Here is a 26305-nt window from a genome sequence, read left to right as displayed (position 1 = left end):
TCAATATTAAACTTCGATTTTCAGGCAAATTGGCTGGCAAGGTGAATTCTACTTCTAAGTTTATAAGTAATACAAATATTTCGTACTAGGTACATTATGTTGTACTGCATATTTTTGAAGACTAGAAATAAAGAAAATGTTGCACTAGAAGTAAGGGAAATACTACATTGTGTGGAATATTGTTTTCCATATTCCAACTTTTAATGATTATTAATGTAAAGAACTACTATTTCTTTCCATTTTCTACATTTATACATGAAATCAAATCTCTAATAGTATTTCTTGTTGAAGTGGAGACATTTTTAACTTGTGATGTGATTTTAAAAAGAACGGGGTCTATATTTAGAAATAATAAGATTTAGTGAATTTCTAAAATGTAAGAGACACCAGCTGTTGCTAGCTGTAGGCAATCTTTTTATGGTAATACTTCTTTATAATGGTGATATAATCCAACAATTTTTATGTCCGGGATTTATTCTAGAATCGTGTTTGCTGAATTACAACCACAAAATTTTGTTTCCATCACAAGTGAAATAATACACTGAGTTAGCTTGCAGACTGTTGAGTCCTGCCCATCTGACATTGCAGCCATGAGTTGGTGTAGACTTTATCCTATATTTAAGCTCAATAAAGTGTGTAGTCTGTATTTTTAGATTTTAACTGGAAAACATGATCTGTAATTATCTTTTTTAGTATACATGTACATACTTTTGAATAGGTGTATGCAGACTACTTGAAAATAAAAAAACACAATTTTTTGCATCATCTACACGTATTCATGGTTTGAGTCTACTGTATATATTGGAAAAAATTCCCTAATTTTCACAGAAAAGCCCTCCATGATCTAACCTGTTCTGATTTAAATAAGACAATGTTCATCACAAAGATATTAAGCAATCAATTAATTTTAGACCATGTGAGTAAATAAACACAGTTGTCAACTAGCAAAATTTGATGGAAAAAGACATAATTATATAAAACCTACTGCCTTTTATGTGGACTATTTTTCTGACAACATTGGAAAAGGAAAGGTTCATTCATGATTGACTGAATGGTGGCCCCAGGACCTGTGTTGAATGTTACAGATTAATATACCAAAAAAAAAGAAGACAGATTTATACACAATTAGTGTTAATAGCAATAACAAATTACCAAAAAATGAATAAATAGATACATACATAATACATGAATAAGAAGAAGGATGAGCTAGAATTAAAATATCAGGTTACAAAAACATGCAAGGTGTTGTGAAAAATGACAAAATGACAAAAAAGGCATATTTTTAATTATTAAATAGAGATTTATGGTGAATCATGAATATTTTATGAAATGAACATATTATGATAAGGATAAGTTAGTATTGAAAAGCTTGCTAAATAAATAAATAATAAATTATATTGAATATATTTTGACTCATTATATTAGGGATCTTTTTAATGAAGGAAAAATGATATGAAAATAGAGAAGTGAAAAACTATGAAATCATGTTTAGTATTCATAAATAATTACTTTATGAGTGATGTGTGAAATGTATACCCTATGTTAATGCTTATCTATTAACCATCAAATAAGATGAAGTTGTTTTTATGACATTGTTTTTGTGATGTTTAAATGCATACCTTGTATTATCAGACATGTCTAAACCATCAAACAAGATGATGTTGTCTTGTGATGTTTAAATTCACATCTTGTACTATCAAACTCATCTAACTCATTAGAAAAGATGACATTCAGCTTTAGATGTTAAAATGCACACCCGTTATCATCAGACTTAATTGTGTAAACCATCAAACAAGGTGACATTCATTCTCACATGTTTAACTGCATGTAAATATTGTATTATTAAACTCATCTAACCCATCAGAAATGAAATTTCAACAAGAGAGGACCAAGGGAGATGTAACTGAATAGGCAAAGAAGTGTAGCATCAGCTCAGAATACAACAAACCCTGGTTAGTAAAATCCTATGTCCCCAGAGACATGTTGTATCAGGTGAAAGTATAATCTGGTTATTTATATTCTGCAGACTTTGTGCACTAAGCTGTCTTCTGTGTTAGCAGCTGAATTCCCAATGAGAGATTAGTACAGGCTGTTCGTGTATAGTTATTTAAAACAACTGCCATGGACTAGTAAGCTTGCTGTCGGTGACAGTTCCTGCACTAAGCCCCTACATATTTGGAAATAGCTTTAGAACTGTTACATTAACTTAAAGCAGATATTGTAGATGTCAGTCAGGTATACATTCATTATACTTACATTGTTTATGTAAAACTTACTCTATAAGGAATTAGATGTAGTCATACAGTATTAATAAACCTGAAAATGTCAGTATTCTGGTAAGCCTGTATCACACCCAAACTGAGTTGCTCTAGTAAGCCCCAGTATCACACACAAGCCGAGTTGCTGGAAAGCCCCCTGTATCAAATGCAAGCAGAGTTGCTCTCATAAGCCCCCTTGCATTAAACACAAACTGAGTTGCTAGCATAGCCCCCCAGTATCACACACAAGCCAAGTTGCTCTGGTAACCCCTGTGTATCACACACAAGCTGAGTTGTTCTGCTGAGCCCCCCTTGCATCAAACACAAGATAAGATGAACCTTACATTACTGAAAACAGGATAGGTAGAGTATCTGTTGTTTTACAATTCCTACAAATCATTTCCATGTCACCGGCAGTTCTGTTGAATCAAATCTAGACACTTCAGTAAACCAATCATGATCATCAACTATAAGCTTATTTATGGTTAGTATTATTTCTAGCATGGCCATTGCTGTATATTTGTAATGCCTCAGATTTGTAATGCAATGTTCTTGCCAAGTTTGAAGGAAGAAAACCGTGCGTTAGTCTGATAGAAGGGTATTTTACCAAAATGTGTCTGATTGAAAATATCAAAATATTAATTTAATACAAACCTAGGGTCTTACCAAAAATGAGTATCAGTGCAAAGAGACAACAACAACATCGATGGTATTTTTATGTATTTGACAAAACTACTAATATCAAGGCATGATATGTGGTTGTGTGATGTACACTACATAAGAGATGTCATTGTCTCACAGTTGATGTAAGCTTTTAATGTACTGTCGAGGAGTTCACCATTTATTAATAATTCAGGTTTTTCTTTTGGCTGCATATTCAATTGATACACAAGATGATCATGTGGGGATTTACTTGTCAGTCTAATATCCAAAATAGGTGGGATTTCTGTGTGGGAATACGTTTATACAGCAAAGTATCATGTTGGGAATAGATCTAGAAGTGCCAGTCTGACTACTCGGAAAAGATGATATGGGAGTACATGAGCGGGAAAGTATCATGTTGGGAATAGATTTAGAAATGACAGTCTGACTGTACTTGGAAGAGGTGATGTGTGGGAATACATCAATGGAAAAAGTATCGGGTTGGGAATAGATTTAGAAATGACAGCCTGACTATTTCAATGTCCTTATTAGTGTTTACAGACTACTCTCAGAATTAAAATATGAATGATTTACAGCTACAGGGTATATCAGGAGATTTTCCCCCAAAATTAAAACTTGATGAGGACTCAAGCTTGCCATACAAACATCCACTTTCAGAAATCAGATTTTGTTCCTGACTGATGGATCATTTTTTCTCAAAATGTTTGTGTTGCGTTTAGGTCATTTACATCCATTGTGAGACTTTCTCCAGCACCATAATGTTAAAGTGCAACATTAATGCTTCTATGAAAATCTAGCCAGCACCTCGATCAAGCAACATTTCATTCTAAGCAAAAATTTCCATGGTTTATGAGAGGGTTTTTGCTATGAATGAACTCTGATGTCATACAAATATTAAACTCAAATTCATCATGAACATGGAATGAATAAGAGTTTACATTATAGTAATCAAAATATTTTGTCTCATTATATGCCGTACTATGAATGTGTAGTTCCTGCAACATTGTATTATGTTGCTTAATATGTCAGTTTCATTGCAATCTTATTACACATTATATTTTGTAATTGTGTCAGATAACAGCATTTGGGATAGTTGCCAAGCAAATGAAACTCATATTGCCCTCTGGCAAGGTATGCAAAAGAGTAGTACTTCGTCACAGTTGCCATATTTGAAAAAACCTCTACTCATATTTTGGCATTCTATTAAGCAGACGACCATCATAGTACAAAAAAAAAATCAATATACATTCCATGTCGTGTAAATGTTCACTTGGCAAGATATTGAAAGCTTCAGTATGCGTGTTTACATCTTTGGCGTTGGAGGTTATCTGCCTTCCTCATTACATACAGATTACCATCCGATCCTCAGATGCAAACATCCATTTTGGGCAGTAATATAGTAGTGACTTACGTTTTGTAAATATTGAAATGCTGCCAGACAGAGATCACTTTGGATTATTGACATACATAGAATAGGTAATCTAAGACATGATTCTGTATGAAAGGGTACTCTGTTTATAACTGAAAATGTCATGTTTAGTAACCTAGAGATTATCATGGAAAACAATATTACACAGTGTATTTTGTGGAGAATAACAATATGGATATATCTAATATCATATGATTCGTGGAGAATATTTAGTATGCATATATCTCATGTATGATTCTCAGAGAATATTCGGTATGGATTATCTCATATCATATGAATATCATATGAATCTTGGAGAGTATCAACATGGATTTATCTTCTCTCATATGATTCTTTGAACAGCAACCAACAACTAATCCAAGGTCAAAGGGCAAACTTTACATATTTTTAATTTTGTGAATATTTTAAGATATAGGATCATAGTCATAACATTTTTTATCAAGTCAAATTTTATCTTATATTATAATATTAAAAAGAGACTTAATCTAGCAAAAATGGGGAACATAATTTTTGAACTAAAAGCCAATTTTCCACAAGGTGTAGTCGCGATAGAAATGTTGGTATCATTACTCACAAGTACTTTGAAGTTTGATGTTGTATATATATGTTGTAGAACATGACAAACTGTAGGTTTGACAGAAGCCCTTGCAGGCCTAGTCTTTTATCTTAGTCCATTATCACTACACATATCCAAGCAACGCCATTACATCTGTAACATTACAAGCCATTAAAGATTCATCAGATGGAAATTAGAGAATTTTCATGCAAGAACTGTAGTATGAAAATCGTGTTCAGCTCAGTGTTACGTATATGCCTCGGTGCAGTAATATTTTAGTCAGTACCATTCATCTCAGTGTTTAACATATGTGACTCAGTGCAGTAATATTTTAGTCAGTACCATCATCTCAGTCTTACGTGACTCGATCAGTGCAGCACTACTTTAGTCAGTACCGTCCATTTCAGTGTTACGTGACTCTGCAGTACTACTTTAGTCAGTACACAATACATGTATCATACTCAGACAATAATATATCAGCTCGGAATGTACTCTCAATACAACGATAAAACATTCACCACGGTTTATGATGATTTATGTGTCTAATATTAAGATGTCATTATTAATAGTTAGACTTTCTTCAATTCCATAATAACATTGGCTTAGCATCCTACAGTGAACAAGGTTAAACACATCCATTATACTTTCAGTTAGAGGAAATCAAGTTGGCAGGGAAGTGACAAGGATTTATTAGGAGTATGAAAAAAACGCTACAGAGGGAGGAAGGTAGTCATCTTAGCGCTGAAAAGCAATCCTGGTTTTTTGGAAACGTTTCATTAAGTGTCATTTTTAGTGTGGTTTCATTTCCTGTGAGTCTTAGAATGCCCTGAACTGTAAAGTGCCCTCTGAATAGCTTTTCTCCATCGTTTCCTCCATTTTGTTTGGTGCTCCAATGAAAAGCCACAAGGAATGAAATTAGAATAAGGTCAAAGGTCGAATAGGATAACATGTTCTAAAAGTTCCAACGACCTGACCCGACCCAGCTCATTTTCTTGGTATGATTTGTCACTTGTTGTACAGATTAACATGTGTTTGACTACCACATAAAGGGAATTCCTATTATAAAACACACTTTTTGGATGTTTGTTTTTTATAATGTTTAAAAAAAGTTAGTGTTGAAATTATAAGACTTGATAAGTAGTATGTCTTACTGTCTGCTCTAAAATGAACAGTATTGGCAATTTGTGACAATTTAATATTTTCATCTGTTACCATTTGAAATGGTGTAATGGTGACAATTATCATCTGATAACCATCAATGTTGCCCTGTAACATATCCAGAAATATTTATACACTGTTTATGACCTAGACTGACATTTACTGTTCACATATCATCAAAACTGAACCAGTGTTCGCGTACATTAAATCAAATATTCTTAGTTTTCACATCAGTGATGGAAAAAAGACTATCAATAATATTCACCGTATGCTGAGAATCAAATTAACACCAGGTGGTTTTTTTTCTTCGTAGAAACGTCTGATATTTAAGTCGTATGTTTGTTTGACATATCAATAAAATGTAGGCAAAGATACCGAGAACATCATTTCCACCCCATCGTCAATCAAAATATCAGAGATATTGACAGATGCAACAAAAGTACTTCCTTGATGATACAGTATAAATAATGCATCGGCAAGGAAAAGATTATTGAAGCTAAGCATTTGTCTGCATTCAAAGCGTCATACAATAAACGTATCTAAAAATGTATTCAATATAATAATATCATTCAAAAACTGACCAGCCTTTTTGCATATGTTCTATTTAAGATCCCATTTCTATGCAAATTGGCCACCAGGTGAAAGTGGTGCCGAGAAAATGATGAATGTTCAGTTCGTAGTATTCAATAGGGTTGTGTATATGATTGCTATATATATATATATATAACCCTAATCATTTTGCCATGGTCTGACATATGCCACGGCTCTCATTAAAATGCATGCAAATAAAGTGAAGGACTTCTGACCTTCATTTTTTATAAAAGTCAATCAGTCATTTTCAGAACCACATACAGGAATTCTATTTGTCTTCTTAATGAATTGATTAGAATTGCAGCTATAAGATGGTTCAATTTAAAACATGTATATGAGGTCTCAAGGTATTTAGCACAAGTTTCCAGTTCTGGAATAAATAATTTTTTTTGTAAATTTAACTAGATTTTCCACACGTGCAGGTACGCATTTCTCTCTATAATGTCAGGGTCATATGTTGGGAAATCTTAAGTAGATTTTATCTTATCGTTCACCACATCTCTGTCATCAGGATGATGCTAAAAATGTACAGGAAGCAAATATACTTTTACCAGATCATGATTCCATCCTCTCCAAATACCTTGGCACTATAAAAAACTGATGAAAAAACTGATGAAAAAACCCCCAACTATGACATGTTATCTTGGAACACTGCAACAAGGCAACCAAATTGAAATGATGATGAATACAATGATGAAAATTTTGTGTGCATGTTGAGAAAGATAAAGGTATGAACGTATGAACGTACTTACTCGCTATCATGTGTATACCCTTACGGTTAGGTATTCATTAGATTGTAGCATATGTGAAGGTTGAATACTGCATTTGAGTGGATTACTGTGGCAGTGTTAGCGTATATAATGATTAAAAAACACAGCTGTGAAGTGCTCTACAGACCAACCACTGCATTATATCAGCGTCAGACAAGCCATACGATTGTTTCCATGGCAATATATTGAAAAACAGAATATCAAATGTCATTGTGGTGATATTTTGATCTGATGAAGATGGATATTGCACTGGGCAGTCACTGACAAGACATTCTGCATTATTAAGTATGTAGGATTTTGTCGCATATATCGGTATTTAAGTCACAAAAACAGATTATATGGTGAGGTGTGTGTTATGGCAATGATTATCTTAGTAGAGTATAATTTTAGGCTATTTTTAGGTGGATACCACCTGTACACATAGATAACATACAGTATTATATAAATAGTAGGTAAATGGTATTTAAACGTGTGATCTTTGGAGTACAGTTGCAATTTGAAAATAAAACTCTCTTTCTAGTCTCCTAAATAAAATGATAGGAAACATATAAATGCACCATTTCCTTCTGACAACATTTACATACTTTGTGGAGACAGCTGTGAACTACCAAGAAATGGGTTTGTAGTTTTATTTTTAAAGAAAACCCCCAACACCCTAAAGAAATGGAAATTGTTTCTGTTTTTAACCAGGATTTGTTGTCATCTAGTAAAATAGTATGAGTAGAATTTAATTTGCATTTATTGACCACATATAAATGTTATATGCATAAATTAAGTGTTATTTGCATAAATTGAATGCTTTTGCAAGATTGAAATATTTATGCGTTAATCAAATGTGTTATGTATAAATCAGACTTTTACCACACCACACATTCATGGCTGTTGTTTTCTTGAAAGGTAAGAAAATGCTGTTATCAATATTATAACATATGTACCAGAGATCACTTGCACCAGTGCACATGTATATTAGTGGTATTTACACTGCAGTGCAATACTGAAAACATAGTATACCTGCATGCGAATGATATGAAAATGAGGACACGATTGTTCATTCTACATGAAAGCATGTGATCGCATATTGACATTTTACGGAAAGTTGTTGTTTCGGATAAACATATGTAAATTACTAATACTAACAGAACCACATGCCGCATGAGTGCCAGTGTATTGAAATACTCAGGGTATTTGGACTTGTGTGTGCAGTATTTTCTGCTGCAGTTTGACTCCCTACATTTGTGAAAGTACTGTCGCAGCTAGAGAACACTGCAAGCACTCATGGTAGTACCCCAAGTACGCTACACTCACTCGCTAATCATGAGGTTCTGCCCTATTATCGTTAATTGCTCTATCTTGTACTAGTATCAAGATTGAATGTTTTATTTCAGTGTCAAGTTTCACTGTAGTCTTGCCCTTTCAGATATACAATATATTCAGTAGCTAGGTTTTCATTTCTTCTCTAATGTCAGCTAAATGCTACAAATTCACTTTGCAATGGTCGGTCTAATATTTTTGATACCACATTTTGATAACTATCCCGTGAAATTAGTGAAATTAAATCTTACCCCGTACTGACTCTTTCAAGGTAATACACTCAATATTTCACTTGATCAAATCTATATTAATTCATTTTTATAACCTAGTTATGTAATGTCAACAAAAGTCATATCACCTTGAGACTTCAAAAAAAAAGATGAAAATGTAGTGAATAAACTGCGAGTTAGTGAACATTAATTTTCATTCTTGTTGTCACACCAGATTTTAATCTACACTAATACTCTTTTCAGGGCTGTTACTCATTAGTTGAAAGCAGCCTTTGAAATATCATTATTAATGAATGTCAAGTATCAGTCTAGCAGCATGGCTCATGTATTTTCCCATTGTGCTTGCTACATATTTGACATGCAAGCTTTATTCCTGCTTAAGCCACAGGAGCCATATTTTCATGAGTGGCAATTTAATACATGTGTTACAGTAATAGATGACGGTTACATACCATACATTTATATTTATTAGGAACAATTTTATTGAATGAAAGGAAAAAGAAAAAATGTTCAATTATGAAATATGCCTTTTATTGTATTGTATGGGGTGTATCGATCCATTGGTGTAAAATGAATATTACATTGCTGTGAGTTGTCATAACCCATAGCTTTGTACTTATGTCTTGTGGTAAAGGTTTGTATTTCGGTGCAGTGGATAACAAGGACTAGACTAAATTTAATAGTAGGTTTTGGTTGAAAACAAATACATAATCTGTTCCCCCCACCTCCCTGAAAAAGCATGTGACCCTACATACACTTCCATATTCCAATAACTTGGCTACACTAAATTTAGTTATTTTTTGTCGAAGACAAATACATATAACTTGTATAATGACATCTCCCCCCCACCCACCCAAAAATAAAGCATGTGGTGTTACTAGTAACCCTAGCATCTGAACCTATACTTCAATATGCCAATACATTAAATTAAATGTGTACTTTTAGAAGAGATTTGGCAAGATTGAAATTTGTGGGATTTAGTTTAAATGTACAGTATATGAAAGTTGTGTCAGTTGTAATAGCCAGATGATTAAATAGACTTGTAACAGGTAACAGCAGCAGGGATTTAAGTTGAGCTTTAGGTGCTAAGTGTACATACCTAAATATATTTATCTCGTGTCTCTACTGAGAAGAAAACTACAGATGTCCGCTTACACTGCATGTGATATAAAATATACTTATATTATTATTATTATTATTATTATTATTATTATTATACTTTATTTCGGGAAAGAAAAGAATGTAACAACACTCAAAACATCCCATTATAGCTAAAACAGACAGTAAAAAGATTTTTTTGGTTTAAAGTTTATTTAATTACTGTGATGAAATTTTCATATACCATTTGGTTGAAATGTTCTACAACAAAACCCCCAAATATTTGTGTTTTAGAATTTGTCCTTGCAAACCCGATCAAAGATTAATATAAGTTTTCAAAACATCCTGTTTTTGCATTCAACTTCACAATTCTCAGTTTATGTTAATATTATTGATTATTATTATTGTTCTCTTTATTGAACAAGAAACCTATCATAGCATTTTTTAAAAACATTTTTCCAATTGTATTTACAGTTTTTGTATAAATTTCAGTAAGACAGCATGATATCACATGTAGCTGCTATATATCTATTTTCTTATCTCACTCAAAACAGCTTTCAACTATCTCAGTAAAGAGCTCGAGTTGATTTATAGTTTGTTCTTTCATAGCCTTTTTTACTGTAGACCGTACTGTCGAGATTCATTTGTAAGCTCGTATTCTCCACTTGTGTTGAGAAAAAATTTCAAAAGATTCATGTAGCCACACCCCCAAAAGTTGTTATCATGGTTATTCAGCACCCTGTAGGGTGATATTTACATAAAACATATGTAAATAACATGTAAATTACCACATCACAATGGGTAATGCGCGTATATTTACATATTGATTCATTTGAATAACGACAGTCTGACTAGTTGTCTTTGTTGAAATAACTACATGCTGTCATTGACCAGGTGAAAATGTTCAATTCTTTATTATCAGTTTTGACAGTGTAATCATTACAAGCGGAGAATACGAGGGCTAGGAGGTATGACCAGCTGATGATGTATCTTGACAGTGCAGTAAAGAGTCTAGTTCTTTGACCAAGAGACGTGAATTTCAAATTTAGATGTGCATGTGTGTGGACACAAGTCATGAATTTCAAATTGACATGGGGACCATGTGTGTGTGTGTGTATATGTGTGTGTTAATATTCATGTACATACAATGTGTATTCATATACTTTCACAAAGTTAAATGAATTCCAAGTCGAGTTTCATTTGAATACTCAGTATTCCAGCAGTAAAAGATGTAACTGTATGTATTGAAGTAACAAACACTATTGAAATATTGCAAGGTCAAGGTGATGTTGTTATTATAGTTAATAGAGAGAGAGAAGGCATAATGATTGCATGCTAAGCCTTGGAAGCAATAACACTGGCACATAATGATTTTACTTAATGGGAAAGCTTATCAAATTATAAGTAAACGTTTGTAGAATTTATACTTCCATACAACCTTTAAACACTCTATGTTTCCAATATGCCAAAACCATGGATATAATTATTGAACAACTATAATGCTGAAGATTTCTGAAAAAAATTAAGATCATTTTGTAACAAGTAATTGTTGCTGGTGCCTGAAATATGGTGTTATTATGGGAACAACACACTCTAACCCAGTCCCATCCCTACCCAACCTCTGTCAAACCACCACCGTACCCCCACCCAACCCTAACAGCTGTTTAGCAGACATTTTGAAAATACATTTTTGTTAGATGTATGTAAGGAGCACTCACAAAAGAACAAACAACAGTAAACGTAACAGCCAAAAAAGAAATCGCGATGTGTACAATACATCAGATTTTAATCAAATTGGATGGTTCCATACTGTGTGAAGAGTTGTAATAAAGTATGTGTTGGATGGTAAATTCATAGCAAAAAACAAATTTTGTTCTAGTTAACAAAGGCAAAGTAACAAAGATTGCGAAATTTGATTTTAAAAAATGACTGAATTCTTGACATTAATAAATCCATCTTGTTTTCTATAATTTCACTGAATTATGAATAATATCATATGGTTTGACTGATGTTTTCAATGAATAGTAAAGAAATTAAGCTACAGTACTGAAAAATATCAAATTGTGTATAAATACTACCCTCTGGTCAAACACCATCTGGTCAAATTATATTCATGTGACTTTAAATCGGGTTTCACTATTACAATAATATATGTGCATGAAAGAAACATGTATATGTACAAGGAGTTTACAGTCAGGGGTTGATTAGAACTTGGAGTTATGTGTGCTTTTTATAAACTGACAAATTCACATGGTATTCTAAATGTGTAGCAGAAGACAAGTCATCTTTTAAGACATAATTTGTTTGGTTTTTGTTATTAAATAAATTTATTAGCTCTTTTTTTGAAAGAATGTTGACATAGTCTGCAGTTTCAGCTAAAACAGGGAGTGTTTGCCAGAAGACGGTACATAACATAATATGCAATGTATTGATCACTGTTGATCGTTTGGTAAATTGAGGTTGTTGTTGTTACTCGCTAGATAATATCACTTTTTAATACTAAACACAGCATGATTGTGACTGAAGAGATGAAAGTCTTGTTTACATTAATTAATGCAGCTTGTGAAACTTCCCTGAATAACAACCACCGCTGTAGAAGTGCCTGTTGTTATCTTTCAACCTAAACTTGCAAAAATGATCAACTCTGATCGTAAAATGTGTATGTCTTCTGGCGAACACTGCACGTTTTAGTTATATCATGTATGTCGTAATGTCACTGCATAATTAAGAATAGTCCAACCAGTACATGGTACTGAACAAATTCAGATGACATTTTGAAGCTGTTTAAGAAGGTGATTAATGAATAATGTGCCAGACTTGTCAATAAAATATGGCTGTATTGTAAATTTGAAATACTACCGGTAATATTGTGATGAAATGATGACATAAATTTAAAACATAAGTGATGTATTAGACAATATATAACATGACGTCATTGGCAGAACATTTTATAAATTTGACATTATCGTAAAAAATTTCAAGTTTAAACCCGGCAAATGTCAAGCATGTGTATGCTCATTTTCAACAACAAACAAATTGGGAACATATCGCGGACTGTTTCTTTTTGTGAAATTTTTTTTTCCCGAAATTCATAACTGCATTGAATGAGTATGTGATGCTTCTAATTTTAACAACAACACTAGTTTTTGTCGTCGGTATTATTACAGCCATCAGTGCTGACGTATACTATGTGTAATATATGGTAGACATCTTTGGCAAAGGTGTGTGAAGAAGACAGCTAAACCTGTGCTGTAAAATGGAAGTTGATAATCCCCTGGTCTATGTTGTAGTATTCAGTACATGTTTTGTAGTGAACCGAGTTGAATTGTTATTATATGAATCAGCTAATAAAACTTTAATCAAATGATGTAACGTTACATGAATCAAGTAAATGGGTGTGTAATGCAATGGAGTGCTGTCACTTATTTGTCAACACAAAACGAGTAATGACGTACTAGGTGATACATATTATTTAGAAAATGAATAAAAAGCTGCAGGCCTGGGGCTACGATCTTTCATAGTCTAAAGGAAATTGACATGTATGTGCTAATTTCAACGGCAGTGATCCTATACCTGTCACTATTACATACTACACACAATACAGAGACATCTGCAGGCTTCCACAACAGTGCTACTGATTCATATGTCAGAACCCCATTACAAGCAACTGTAATGGGGTTTTAAATATTTGATCAGTATTTTCTTGTGAAAACACCAAATGGTGCAATGTATGTTGAGAGACTTCTGTACCAAGTAATAAAAACTGAAGGTAATAAAAAAAAAGGCAAAGCTATAAACTAGGTGGCTGACTGAAAGTACGAAGATGAAAATTAAAGACAGAAACCATGAAGCGACTGTTTATAACCGACAGGAAATTTGACATTTTTGAACGAGGGGATCAGTCGTAGGATATGCTGTATGTAGGATATTGATAACAATTTTGTTTGAGATCCAAATACATTTATGGAATAATACAGGCAGTAACAGTTGTTGAGACTGTGTTGCAGTACTACTACTCCGTACACTAACGCGTCAATTGATGGTTTGCGTGCTTGGAAATAACAGTGGTGTGCAACTAGCTATGTTAGAAGATTAAAACGTTTGTGTGATTATTTTGTGTCATCATCTCATTGCGTGACACCCATATTGTGATCAGTTGAAATCCAAATGCAATTACACACACTTTATTTCAACCCGCAGTGATGTATGTCCTTTCTTGAATAATTGCTTCATTTAATTTGAGGGGTCATTTTATTGTCATTGTTCAACCCCCATTTAATGCACACAAAATGGGAGATGAACTAACAAGGACAGTGTAGAGTAGGGAAGCTATTAATTTTGCGGGAAATGGATAAAATAGGGTTTTTTTTAAACGCTTTCAAATCGAGTGTGTGTGTATAGTGTTTATAAATCTATCGACACATTTATGTGGAAATAGTTAGTTTGTGATATCACTTACATGCTTAGCTTGATATACCTCGGCAGTAAAAACACCATGAACTGAATAGTTAGGACGTATATGTACTTCAATTCCATTGGAAAATGGTCAAAAGCATTCCTCTTCTTAGACTGGGTGCCGTGTATTCCAGAGTGCAAATATGGATGTTGTTGTTTCATCCGGATCAACATTCTTTGGCCTGATAAACTGAGATTTACATACAAGCTGGATTTTGCCACAGGTAACACACAAATATAGCATCATAGAGTTGGCTGGTGTCAGGGCATGGCTACTAGTAGGTCTTGTTCCCAGTGGTAGTAGCGGCATATTATCAAGTGAGTACATTTCACTGTTGTTAAACCAGTTAGCCTAGATTGAGATCAAGGTCATCAATTGTTATCCGTAATGGAATATTGTCTCAGTTGTTCATCAATTTCATCACTTTCTATTCGTCTGTATCATAATCATCTACCTGCGTGAGGTATATATCCCTCTACATGAATTAGACCATACCATTCTCTTATAGGGGAGTGTAGGCCGTTTTTTTTTTTTTGCAGGCCTGATGATCTCTGAGAACAGATGGATTAATGGGCTTTTTCAGATCAGAATGCCACTGATCGTCGCTACAGGCGTAATTTTAATGACAACGCAGCACGATCAATTAATACTGAAAGACAGTTCAGATGCATGATTTGTAGCAAGGAGTGTTTTTAGCAGATCAGGCAAAGGATAAAGCTGAGAGAAATTGATGGACATTGATTAAGTGAGGGTCTTAGCTGCACCAATATCAATATTCAGCATTGTCATAGCAATAGTAGAGGAAATCAATACCATGATGTATAATAGCTCATCATGTAGTATTTCAAAATAAAAATGCCAGACACTGCAAATGGTAATGATTAATGGATGTCTTTTATATCCCACAATGATTTTTATTTTCAATGAATATTTTATGATATTAAAAGTTAACATTCAACTAATTTATAAGTAATGAATTATGATTAATTTTTTTTTTTTGCTAAAAAAAAATTTATGCTGTAAAATAATGACATTTATAATATAGGAATAGGTTTTCACACGTTTCTTTAATTTCAAATCATATATTTAAAAAAAAATTGTTTTTGTTTGAACAGAATGCTTTATTGAAAGTAGATATGCTGTCTATTGTTAGTTTTGGCTGTGTTGTGTTTTGTGTTGTGTTGTGTTGTGTTGTGTTGTGTTGTGTTGTGTTTTGTGTTGTGTTGTGTTGTGTTGTGTTTTGTGTTGTGTTGTGTTGTGTTGTGTTGTGTTGTGTTGTGTTGTGTTGTGTTGTGTTGTGTTTTGTGTTGTGTTGTGTTGTGTTGTGTCTTGTTTTGTTTTGTGTTTTGTTTTGTTTTGTGTTGTGTTGTGTTGTGTTGTGTTGTGTTGTGTTGTACCAGTTGATTTGTGATAGCCCAAAAGAACATTTTGCATTCCATGAAATGTAGATAACATATTATAATAAGTGACATCCTTTTTTAACTGAAAACATTTAAAATGGCAAAAATAAAAACCATTTTATATACATTCAACAGTCCCTTTACACACTCTAGAAAATGCATTGTGTTCATATCAAATGTTTCATTTCAAATGACGAATATCACAATTGAAAATATTAAGCAAGTTTTTGAAATAAAACATCTCAGCACAAAATATTTGTAATATTATGAATGAAAGAACTCTCTGTGTGCTCTTGAAAGGAGCTTGTAATGAGATCAATGGTATGATAAAAATGAAAAATAAATTTCCTTATATTGCTTCATATTAAATGATGAATTAATAATAACTTGGTTTTGAATTGCTTATAATTAATAATTCCCTGTGATGTATTGTATAACAGACAATTTATGGTTGGGAGACTGATAATGGATGAAAGCTGCTAATAGAATTAATATTTCAATTTAAAAAGATCTGAAAAGAAAAAAAAGAAGGAAGAAAAAACTATTCAGAAAATGTAATGGTGTTGTAATGATCTTAAAACTTTCATTTTGATTTCATTGAAGGATGCAAGGAAATGAAACTGTGCAATGGTTAATCAGGAATTATTCTTTTTGAGCCGGTAAAAAGTAGAGAAATTGCTTATTCCAGAAGTAGGCAGTCGTTTCCATATACACATACATGACTTTTGCCATTTATATTATGAGTGAGAAGTTTCAAACTGAGGAGGAGTGATATGTTTGCATTAATTTGCTCAATTTTCTCATACTTGTCATTTTAGATAACATCATATTAGAATTGAAATTAATGCAGTTTGAATACAGATAAACTAATTATAACAGGGTATGGCGGAAATGAAAACTAGAATTTGACGAGAGAATGAAAAAACAACAACAATTGAGCCAACGAAATGAGAAATGATGCAATTTGTTAATTAAAGGCTGAAATGCTAGTGACACTGCCACTGACATTATATGTATGTGACGATGAAAGAAGATGTGAGACAAGACAGCATGAAACAGAATTATCATTCAACCGTATAACAAATACCCATATTTTAAACATGATTTATGCGTGGGTTGCTATAACATGTATAATGTGACAACGTTTACAGGAACATAATGCCAATAGTATAGATAACATACTGTAATTCTCAGTACCTGAAATAGATTATTACCTCTAGGCTTGTGGGTCAAAATAGAACAAAGAAGGTTGGCTTTAATAGTCTCATGTGTGCCAAAAGTAATGTATGTTGTGTAGCGCATTGAGCAGAAACTATAGTGTCAATGAGAATTATGTATCAAATGATTGCTATCGTTATGACGCACATAGGCGGTAGCATTCTATTTCAGATACCGAGAATGGAAATGAAGAGATATTTAAAAGCAAGAAAGGCATATATACCATATACATGATAATACCTGATATGTATCAATGTACAATTGTTTGTATTTTATCTTCACCAAGGACAAAAAACATATGGTCTGTCATGAAAATAGACTTGATATACCCTTCACACTTAAATCAAGCCTTTGTCATTGTTATTTATAAAATGCATGGAAATATAATGTCACCAATGTTATTTTTGAAAATTAACTTTTATTTATTTACATGTTTATTAAGGCATGTGTATAAGCAAACATATATTGCCTTAACATAATTGAATTAAGAATTATTTGTAAAATGTAAAAATGATAATAAAAATTATCCTTATTTTGGAATTAAAAGAGCTATCTATTTACTTGTGTATTAAAAGGCACAAATTTAATGAACAAGTGAAAGAATTTGTACTTGAAATATGATATTTGATAATTGTCATTGTTATTTTTGAAATTTAAACGGTATCTATTTCCATGTTTATAATCTTTTATAGTCAAATCTATTTGTACACAAACAGAGTTGTATCACCTGAACATATTTAAGTGAGGAGAATTATTTGTACTTGAAATATGATATTTGATAATTGTTATTGTTATTTTTGAAATTAAAACGGTATCTATTTCCATGTTTATAATCTTTAGTCAAATCTATTTGTACACAAACAGAGTTGTATCACCTGAACATATTAAAGTGAATGAAAGAATGAAGAATTATTTGTAATTGAAATATAAAATTGATAATTGCCAGTATTTAACAAAATGCACAGAGTCATATCACCTGTGATTCATATTCAAATGAATGAAAATAAATTCAACTTTGGTGAATTAATGAAAGTATGAAAACACTCATAACTATTGTGTTAAACTTAATGATAAAAACCAAGTATTTTTAAATTGGAGAATTGTGTTAGCGCTAAAGTTACCAGGTTGTTGTAAGTTCACTTCTTCTATGGTTGAGATCTGAAAATTCATGCTGTCATTACGAATTGTCAAGTACATATAGAAACTGAAGAAAATTGAAGTCTGAGATGAAATCATGTATCTAAGTTTGCAGCTATAGACAACTTAAGCAGCTCAGTGGAAAATTTCAAACTTCTTCATAGATGACAATCGTATGTCAAAAAATTAAATTTTTTCTATTTTATTAGAATTACAGAATTTGTTGTTTGGTACTTGAATATCCAGCCATATATGTGTTTCAGAGAATGGTGAATTAACATAGTGGACAATTAACACACCATACCGTGGTAAAGCCCCTCTAAGCCCCTTAGACACCATTTACTCATATTTACTAAAGTCATGTAATAGTGATGGTATTCAGTCTACATGTAACTGACTGTGATTAACCCATACTGTTTATATTGTCATGGACTTTAATGTGTAATTTACAAAAATCACTGACCAATGTCCATATGTGTCTCACTCACCCACAGCCACAGCCACATACACATATATAACACACATACATGTGTACATGCACACATGTGTGCGTGCATGTGTGTGTGTGTGTGTATGTGCATGCAAATACAGATGTTTATCACACACACATACACAGACCTACGACCTATTGTCACTGAAGTCTTATGATACACAAATGATCCCACAACTGCAAATACAGCTACAACTTATTTCACTGAACTGTTACAACTCAGTGAATGGTCCAACAACTGAACACAGATATATTGTGTATTATACCCTATTTCACTGAACTGTTACAACTCAGTGAATGGTCCAACAGCTGAGTACAGATATCTTATCTATTATACCCTATTTCACTGAACTGTTACAACTCAGTGAATGGTCCAACAACTGAACACAGATATCTTACAAACAGAAACTCTATAACAATGACGGCATACCTGACACAAGACAAATAAATTGGACCACTCAGTACAACAACACCTACAAACACTGCCGATATCAAAGTTGAAATCACTCCACATTTTAATACCTGTGTTTCTTTATCTCATTCCATCCAGGTATATCCAGGCAGTGGCATCTCCTAAAGACATGATGATTCTGATTGATGTGTAAGTATTATCAATTCATGTTTATATACACCAGCAATGTTGTCAAGAACTCTCATATTTATTTGAAATCGATTTCATCATAAATGGAATAAACCATTCCTGCACAGGGGCTGTTATAAAATAGAATAAACCATTAATCCTACACTAGAGGTTGTTATGTCATAAATGGGATAAACCATTGCTACACTAGGGGTTGTTACTGACTATAGAGGACCATTCTTTTATTCTGGACCAACTTTTTCCGATAGCTGTGCCAAACAACTGTTTTTCACATCGGGAATTAATCCTTAAATTAATCAGAAGTCGGCCTTTACTAGACAAATGGAAATCCCCATTCAGAATAATGATATAAAAAAAATGCCAACTTCAAAGAAAATGCAGGAGGCTTTATTATATATAAAACATGACTTGCATTTTTTTAATGGCATCATGAGAGTCCATAAATAACAATATAATTATACAATATGGGATGTTGAAACTAAGAGTCTAGTCTTCATAATGGCATATAAACACAATCATTAATCCTACTTCTAATAATACATCGTTATATGCACCAGACTCACTCAAATGAAACTGTTTTTGTCGTCGAGCATCAATTTAAACAGAAAATTAACAGACAAAGTAACAAATATGGCAATAAATGATATGCCTCATAGAATTTTAAAATGTTTACTCTCATATCAATATTTCTGGACCAAATTTAACAAATTGTTAGTTTTCAGTAATTTTGTCAAATATTTCAAACACTTTGATGCAAAAATTAAAGTCTTCTTTATTATTCATTTAAGTGGTGAATATATTTTTTGGGGGGATAGAAAAATGACATATTTATTATTAGAATTTGGATGATGGATGGATTTTGAATTGACTTCTGGGCTGTGTATGAAATGGATATGGGATAGCCATCTTATTGCTGTCACAGCCGGACAACAAACATTTCTGAATTTGATGAATTCTGGAAAATTTTATTACTTTCTTATCAAATGAGCACAGCCCAGCAGGAACCTTAGTATAATAGGAATGTGATCTGTGCATCCATGTATGTATGTATGTATGTATGTATGTATGTATGTAGGTAGGTAGGTAGGTAGGTAGGTAGGTAGGTAGGTAGGTAGGTAGGTGTGTGTGTGTGTGTGTGTGTGTGTGTGTGTGTGTGTGTGTGTGTGTGTGTGTGTGTGTACGTGTGTGTGTGGGGAGGGGGTGTTAGCATCCATATGTAATCATATCTCCAAAATTCACAAGCCAATTTCATTGAAAGGTGAAGCAAAAGAGAACTATTATAGTTGTCATATGCTTATCTCATAAAATTTTAGAATTAAAGAGTAGTTGTCAATTTCCACTGCAGTGTTACTTCATGAAAACAAGTACTGCAGCATGCATGCCACACCAGTGTGAAAATTTCATCTCAGTAAGTTTTAAAGTACAAATTCTGGTGCCATGTGCCCAAAATCTAAACTTGAAACTGAAAGTCCAGTTTAATACCACCCATAAAAGCTTTCACATATTAAACATCACTGTTAAAACTGAGCCGGCAGGCCCCAGCTGTGTAAACGAAAGTGTGTGTCATTTATATCAATTCTAGAATTCTCTGGAGTAAAATTCTCCATCAGTACTTGTGAAGTAGATGAGGTGAGTCAAGATACCTATAGAGACAGTAATATAAACACTATACAGTCATATGATGAGATACAGAATTATTCCGGCTATCATCGATCATCATTATAGTAGTCCACTTCCCTGGAGAAGATGAGCAGACGACAACTTGCATACCCTCCATGTTTTCAAAATGATTTAGAGGTGTACTGTATAGAAATGTTGTCCACTTCCCTGGAGAAGTAGAGCAGATGACCCTCCATGTTTTCTCTACATTCAAAATAATTTACAAATTATCAGAATATTGTCCACTTTCTGGCAGATGATGAGCAGACGACAAGTTGAATACTCTCCATGTTTTCTATACATTCAAAATAATTTAGAAGTTCTCAGAATATTATTCACTTTCTGGGAGAGGATGAGCAGACGACAAGTTGAATACCCTCCATGTTTTCTCTACATTCACAATAATTTAGAAAGTATCAGAATATTGTCCACTTTCTGGAAGAGGATGAGCAGACGACAAGTTGAATACCCTCCATGTTTTCTATACATTCAAAATAATTTAGAAAGTATCAGAATATTGTACACTTTCTGGGAGAGGATGAGCAGACGACAGTTAAAGTTGCTTGTTTCAAAATAACTTTAAAAGTGGTAGAAATAAGAGTTTGTTTCTTTCCTAGTTGTATATTTACTTGATACAGACTATAATTCAAGGATATGCATTAGATTTATGTAAAATTATCTGCTATGCAAATTTTGATTAAAGTTGTATGCAAATGAAGCAATAATGAATCCGTGATACTTCTGGCTTCGAAAATTTGCAATTCACTCTTTTGTTGTACATGTCTGTATGAATATAATTTGCCAAATGAAATATTTCATCCGGCTGAAATGAATATTGTCTAAAATCAATAATTGGTATGTGCTAATCCTTTCCTATTTGAAACTTTGATATGTTTGTTCTTTTAAATAGCAAGTAGGTTCCCCAGTTATTTTACTGAAGTGCCCCCCCCCCCCCCCCCCCCCCAATTATGGTACAATGTATTGCCAACCTATGCATCATTCTAACAATTGAGGTTTACTCAATTGCATGAACAGATTTTGGTTCATGATTTCTCATTGAGCTAGATGGAGTGAAGTGAGCTCTTGAGATTTGAAGTCACAGATAGCCACTAGACTACAGTAGTTTTCACTGTTAAGTTAGAAACAGCCGTTCCAGAACTGTATTGGAATAACTAATGTCATAGTCATAAGTCCAACACATTACATCATAAGTTCTATATTCGTGGTAACCAACAATATGTAGGACCGATTTTGATGCAATACTTGTCTTTATCTTTTGCAAATACTAGGAGTGGAAGTGTCCATGGCTTGGTGTTAGAACTGATTAGATCTTCAGCAGTATCTTTGATTGATACTTTAGGTGAAAATGATTTCGTCAACGTCGTTTCTGTAAGTAGCATTTTTTTTTAACCACGTACATCTTTCTATGCAAAATATTGTTAGATTAATCCTTATCAGTTCAATCCTGTGCATTAATTTATTAACGTGCCCTTCACCCCCTTTCATTTTCTTCTTCTATTGTGAACTTTTCCTTTGCATTAAAATTTTGTATGCAGCATTTAGTTGAGTGTTCTCTATATTACAAGACTTTCCTTTGACAACATGACAATTACTTCTTTATGAACTACCAACAAAATTTCATATTTAGACTGAGTGTTTTGATATCTGTTTATCTATAAGACTCGTGTGTCGTGTGTTGAAGCTAAAACAGACTTTATACTATTACATATGTACCAGAGATTACTTGTACCGGGTGTGTGTGCACATACTACTGGTATCTGCACTGCAGTGCAATACCTGAAACATTATTGCATACCTGCATGCAAATGAGGACAGGATCATTCGTTCTACGCGAAAGCGCTGGATCACATAATGTCATTTTTACGGAAATTTGTTGTTTCGGATAAACGTAATAATGGAACCCCATGCTGCGCGAGTGCTAGTGTTGGGTACTCAAGGGTGTTTGCACTTGTGCTTACAATGGAAAAGTAAGCTATTAGCCAATGAATAATTTCAGGTAATTTTGTTATTTGTTTACCAATGAATAATTTCAGATATTTTCTAGCAACTTTTAATTTTGCGATTTGTTTTTTACAGTTTAACGAATCGGCTCTCCTTATAAGCTGTTTTGAAACATTTGTACAGGCCAATGAAAGAAATAAAAATGTAAGTAATCTATGTTGGTTCTTGTACATGTATCTGTTTATCATGACCTAAACAACCCTGTAATTCTTAAAGTCTGACCAAAAAATAGAAATGATGCCCTCTATGGGCAGATCAGGAATAAAACATCAAGTCACTTATAGTGGATGTCAGGTGAGGCCTAAAAAAATAATTGTTTAGTTCCGGTTACCCGACCCCACCCGGTTTTTCACTGCTGACCCTAAATTTTACGTATTTAAGAAAAAAAATGACAAAATCGCAAACATTGTGAAGGCTCACAAGAAATAGTAGATGCGGAAACTGACATCAACTTAAAAAACAATATAAAACTGTTCTTCCAATCTGTAATGGCTGTACATCTGATAGGAAGAAATAAATAACACAGAGACCGTATGGAAAACAATGGAAAACCTGAACTAGACACTCACACATGAAAACAAATATAATAAAAATAAAATAAAAAATCTACCTACCCCACCTATTCTAAAATGGAGTGTAATCTGAACCACACAGTTTTTTTACTAGGCCTGAGTGCACCATTAACACTTATATTTGGGTTAAAATTGTTATTTATCGTTGAATTTGGGAACTTTGATAATTTGGTTCATAGTGTCCTTCTTCACTTTGAATTGTCATTCCTGGATGCATCCAGGCTGTTTTTTACTTTAAAATGTACAACATCGACAGTAATTCATGACAAGAAAAAATGTTTTCATCACAGTTATGGCCTATTCTGGCAAATATAATTTGGTTACAAGTACAGGTGGCTTGAACTTTAGTATTTTATAATATAGAACTAATGAACCATGAGCTAATCTTGTCCATACTGTCTAGTAATTGTTTTCAACTGCAATTTATTGTAATGTGCATCATGTCAGTCAGTTAGCTCTCTGTCACAGAAAGGATAGTGAGTTTTCAAAGTTAAACTAAAGAGGGCGCTATTGATTGTTATTAAACCCTATTTTGCAGATTTTGAAAGAACAGATCAAACAGCTGACTGACAATGGTATTGCTAGATTTGATGTTGGATTCACCTTTGCATTTGAGGAATTTCTCAAAGTAAGTGTACACAGTAACTGTTGGAAATAATTTGCGTTGATTTCTTTTTTAAATTTTAAAGTGACTGTTAAAAAGTTATATTAGAGAGTTGGCTAAAACCCTTCATATTGCAGCGTTGTGGTGATATGAAGTTTTCTGTTTATGACAACCTGTTTGCTATGGTAACTTGTTTGTACTTGAGTAGCACATAGCTATTGCTTTAATAGTGGGAATAGTTAACAAGATATCTGTTATTGTGTCATTACAATAAAGTTATCTTGTTTCATATAGTGTCATGACTATTCCCATTAAAGCAATAGCCACAGGTATTTAGACCAAAGATCGACATGTTTGTCTTCTAAAATCATGAAAATACCATCGTTATTGACGTATAAGGTTTAATACACACATGTATTTTAGACTGCATGGGCACAAAAATTGTGTACTTTATGTCACACACATGCACTCTTAAGAGAAAGTCATGAGCTGATGGCTCACGTCCAGCGTACATACTGAGGAATTTGCAATGAGTGACCAAAATTATCAAACATGCCAGATATTTGGCTCAGGACCATGAATAACCACAGCAAAATCTCAGTAAAGTTGGCTGCACACGAGAGGAATTGGCACAAAGAAATTGCCAAGAGTGAAATTTTGCACAGCTGATTCCTCTCACTTGCACCGGGCTTAAGTTCAATACCCAAATGTTCATTATTCTTGTGTAGTTTGAAAAGTCTGAGCCCTATCTGACAACCAACCAAGGAGCAAGCTGCAATAAGGTGATAATGGTATTGACTGATGGAGGTGGCCAGAAACCTGCCAAAATTTTCCAGAAATACAAGCCACTACTTGGAGATGTGAGTAATGGCTACGGTTGTAGTAATTAATAGTTGAACTATAGATTGTAGTTTTCATTCATCTGGTAGCAGATCTAACCGTATACTTCAAACATATGATGCTGTCCTCAAGAGGGAGAAAAGTTACAACTGCTGACATCAGACCATGAAACAATAGCATCTGTTACAAACAAGGAAAGTAAACAAATGAATTGGATTAATAACACTTGACACAGCAGGTTGGAACAACAGAGACTTATATTACATTTCATGGTTTGATAAGAACAAGTTTATGGCCTCTTTATGTGTGCATGAAATGCCAGGGGAAATTCTAATTTGTTTGTGAATGTGAACTATTATGTAAAGAGGCCATACAGCTGTTCTTATCAAATGATGGAATGTAATATAAGTCTATGTACATCCAACATACTGTGCCAAGTGCTATTAATCCAATTCAGTTGTTCACTTTCCCTGTTTGTAACAGGTTTCGTTCATCCACAGTCTGATGTCAGCAGTTGTAGCTTGGGCCTGGACTCAACCCGGCAATTATGATTACATGACAGATGCACTACCAGCAGTGCTACCCAGGCTGATGTCCATAGACTTATAGCTACCACAGTGCACTGATTGAGTTACCACCATAGCATAATGTGGTATTTATACAATGACTTTCTGTAGCTTAAATGTCTACTTCTGACTACAAAAGCTAAATAATCACTCATCATCCAGCCTTATGAAAGTGTAGATATATAGTTCTGATACACAGATTTATGGAGCTGTAGTTTTGTGCATTCTTTAATATGTACTTGTACTATGCATGTCACATTCTACGTATTCAATTCTAACCTAGAGTGTCAGCTTTACTGTAAAAAGCTCTCATTTTAATTTTTTGTCTTCACTTTTCATTTCTATTTGACAGGTACGAGTGTTTACATATGTTGTTGGACCCCAAGTATCTACAACCGATGGTGTAAAATACATGGCCTGTGCAAACAAAGGTAGCTTTAAACACAAGCATGCAGTCATTTTACAGATACATGTATGTTTATTGTCATTCAATGGGCAAAACCTAAGGGGGGGGGGGGGGGGGCTATTATGTTGGGTCCATGCATCGATCCCAACATTTGTGTGTCGAATCCATGTGTATCACAGTAATGCAAATAATTTAGACTGATGTGAAATTGGGATTCAAGAATAAAAGTTTTAGTGATTTTAGCTATATGTAGAAGATGCTGTCAGCTTT

General features: G+C 33.4%; 1 protein-coding gene across 1 annotated transcript in view; it reads left to right on the top strand.

Moving 5' to 3' along the window:
- The window catches only part of LOC144441426 (voltage-dependent calcium channel subunit alpha-2/delta-1-like), a 158146-nt gene that overhangs the window by 95023 nt on the left and 36818 nt on the right, over positions 1 to 26305 (top strand). Inside the window, exons 8-13 of the mRNA XM_078131033.1 lie at positions 19316 to 19366; positions 22315 to 22414; positions 23123 to 23191; positions 24158 to 24247; positions 24952 to 25083; positions 25982 to 26060. Coding sequence (XP_077987159.1) covers positions 19316 to 19366; positions 22315 to 22414; positions 23123 to 23191; positions 24158 to 24247; positions 24952 to 25083; positions 25982 to 26060 — 521 coding nt within the window. The remainder of the gene's footprint in view (positions 1 to 19315; positions 19367 to 22314; positions 22415 to 23122; positions 23192 to 24157; positions 24248 to 24951; positions 25084 to 25981; positions 26061 to 26305) is intronic.

Source organism: Glandiceps talaboti, chromosome 1 (genome assembly GCF_964340395.1).
Source record: "Glandiceps talaboti chromosome 1, keGlaTala1.1, whole genome shotgun sequence".
Lineage (NCBI taxonomy): Eukaryota > Metazoa > Hemichordata > Enteropneusta > Spengelidae > Glandiceps > Glandiceps talaboti.
Note: the sequence above shows the minus strand (reverse complement) of the source record. Positions and strands in the feature narration are given on the sequence as shown.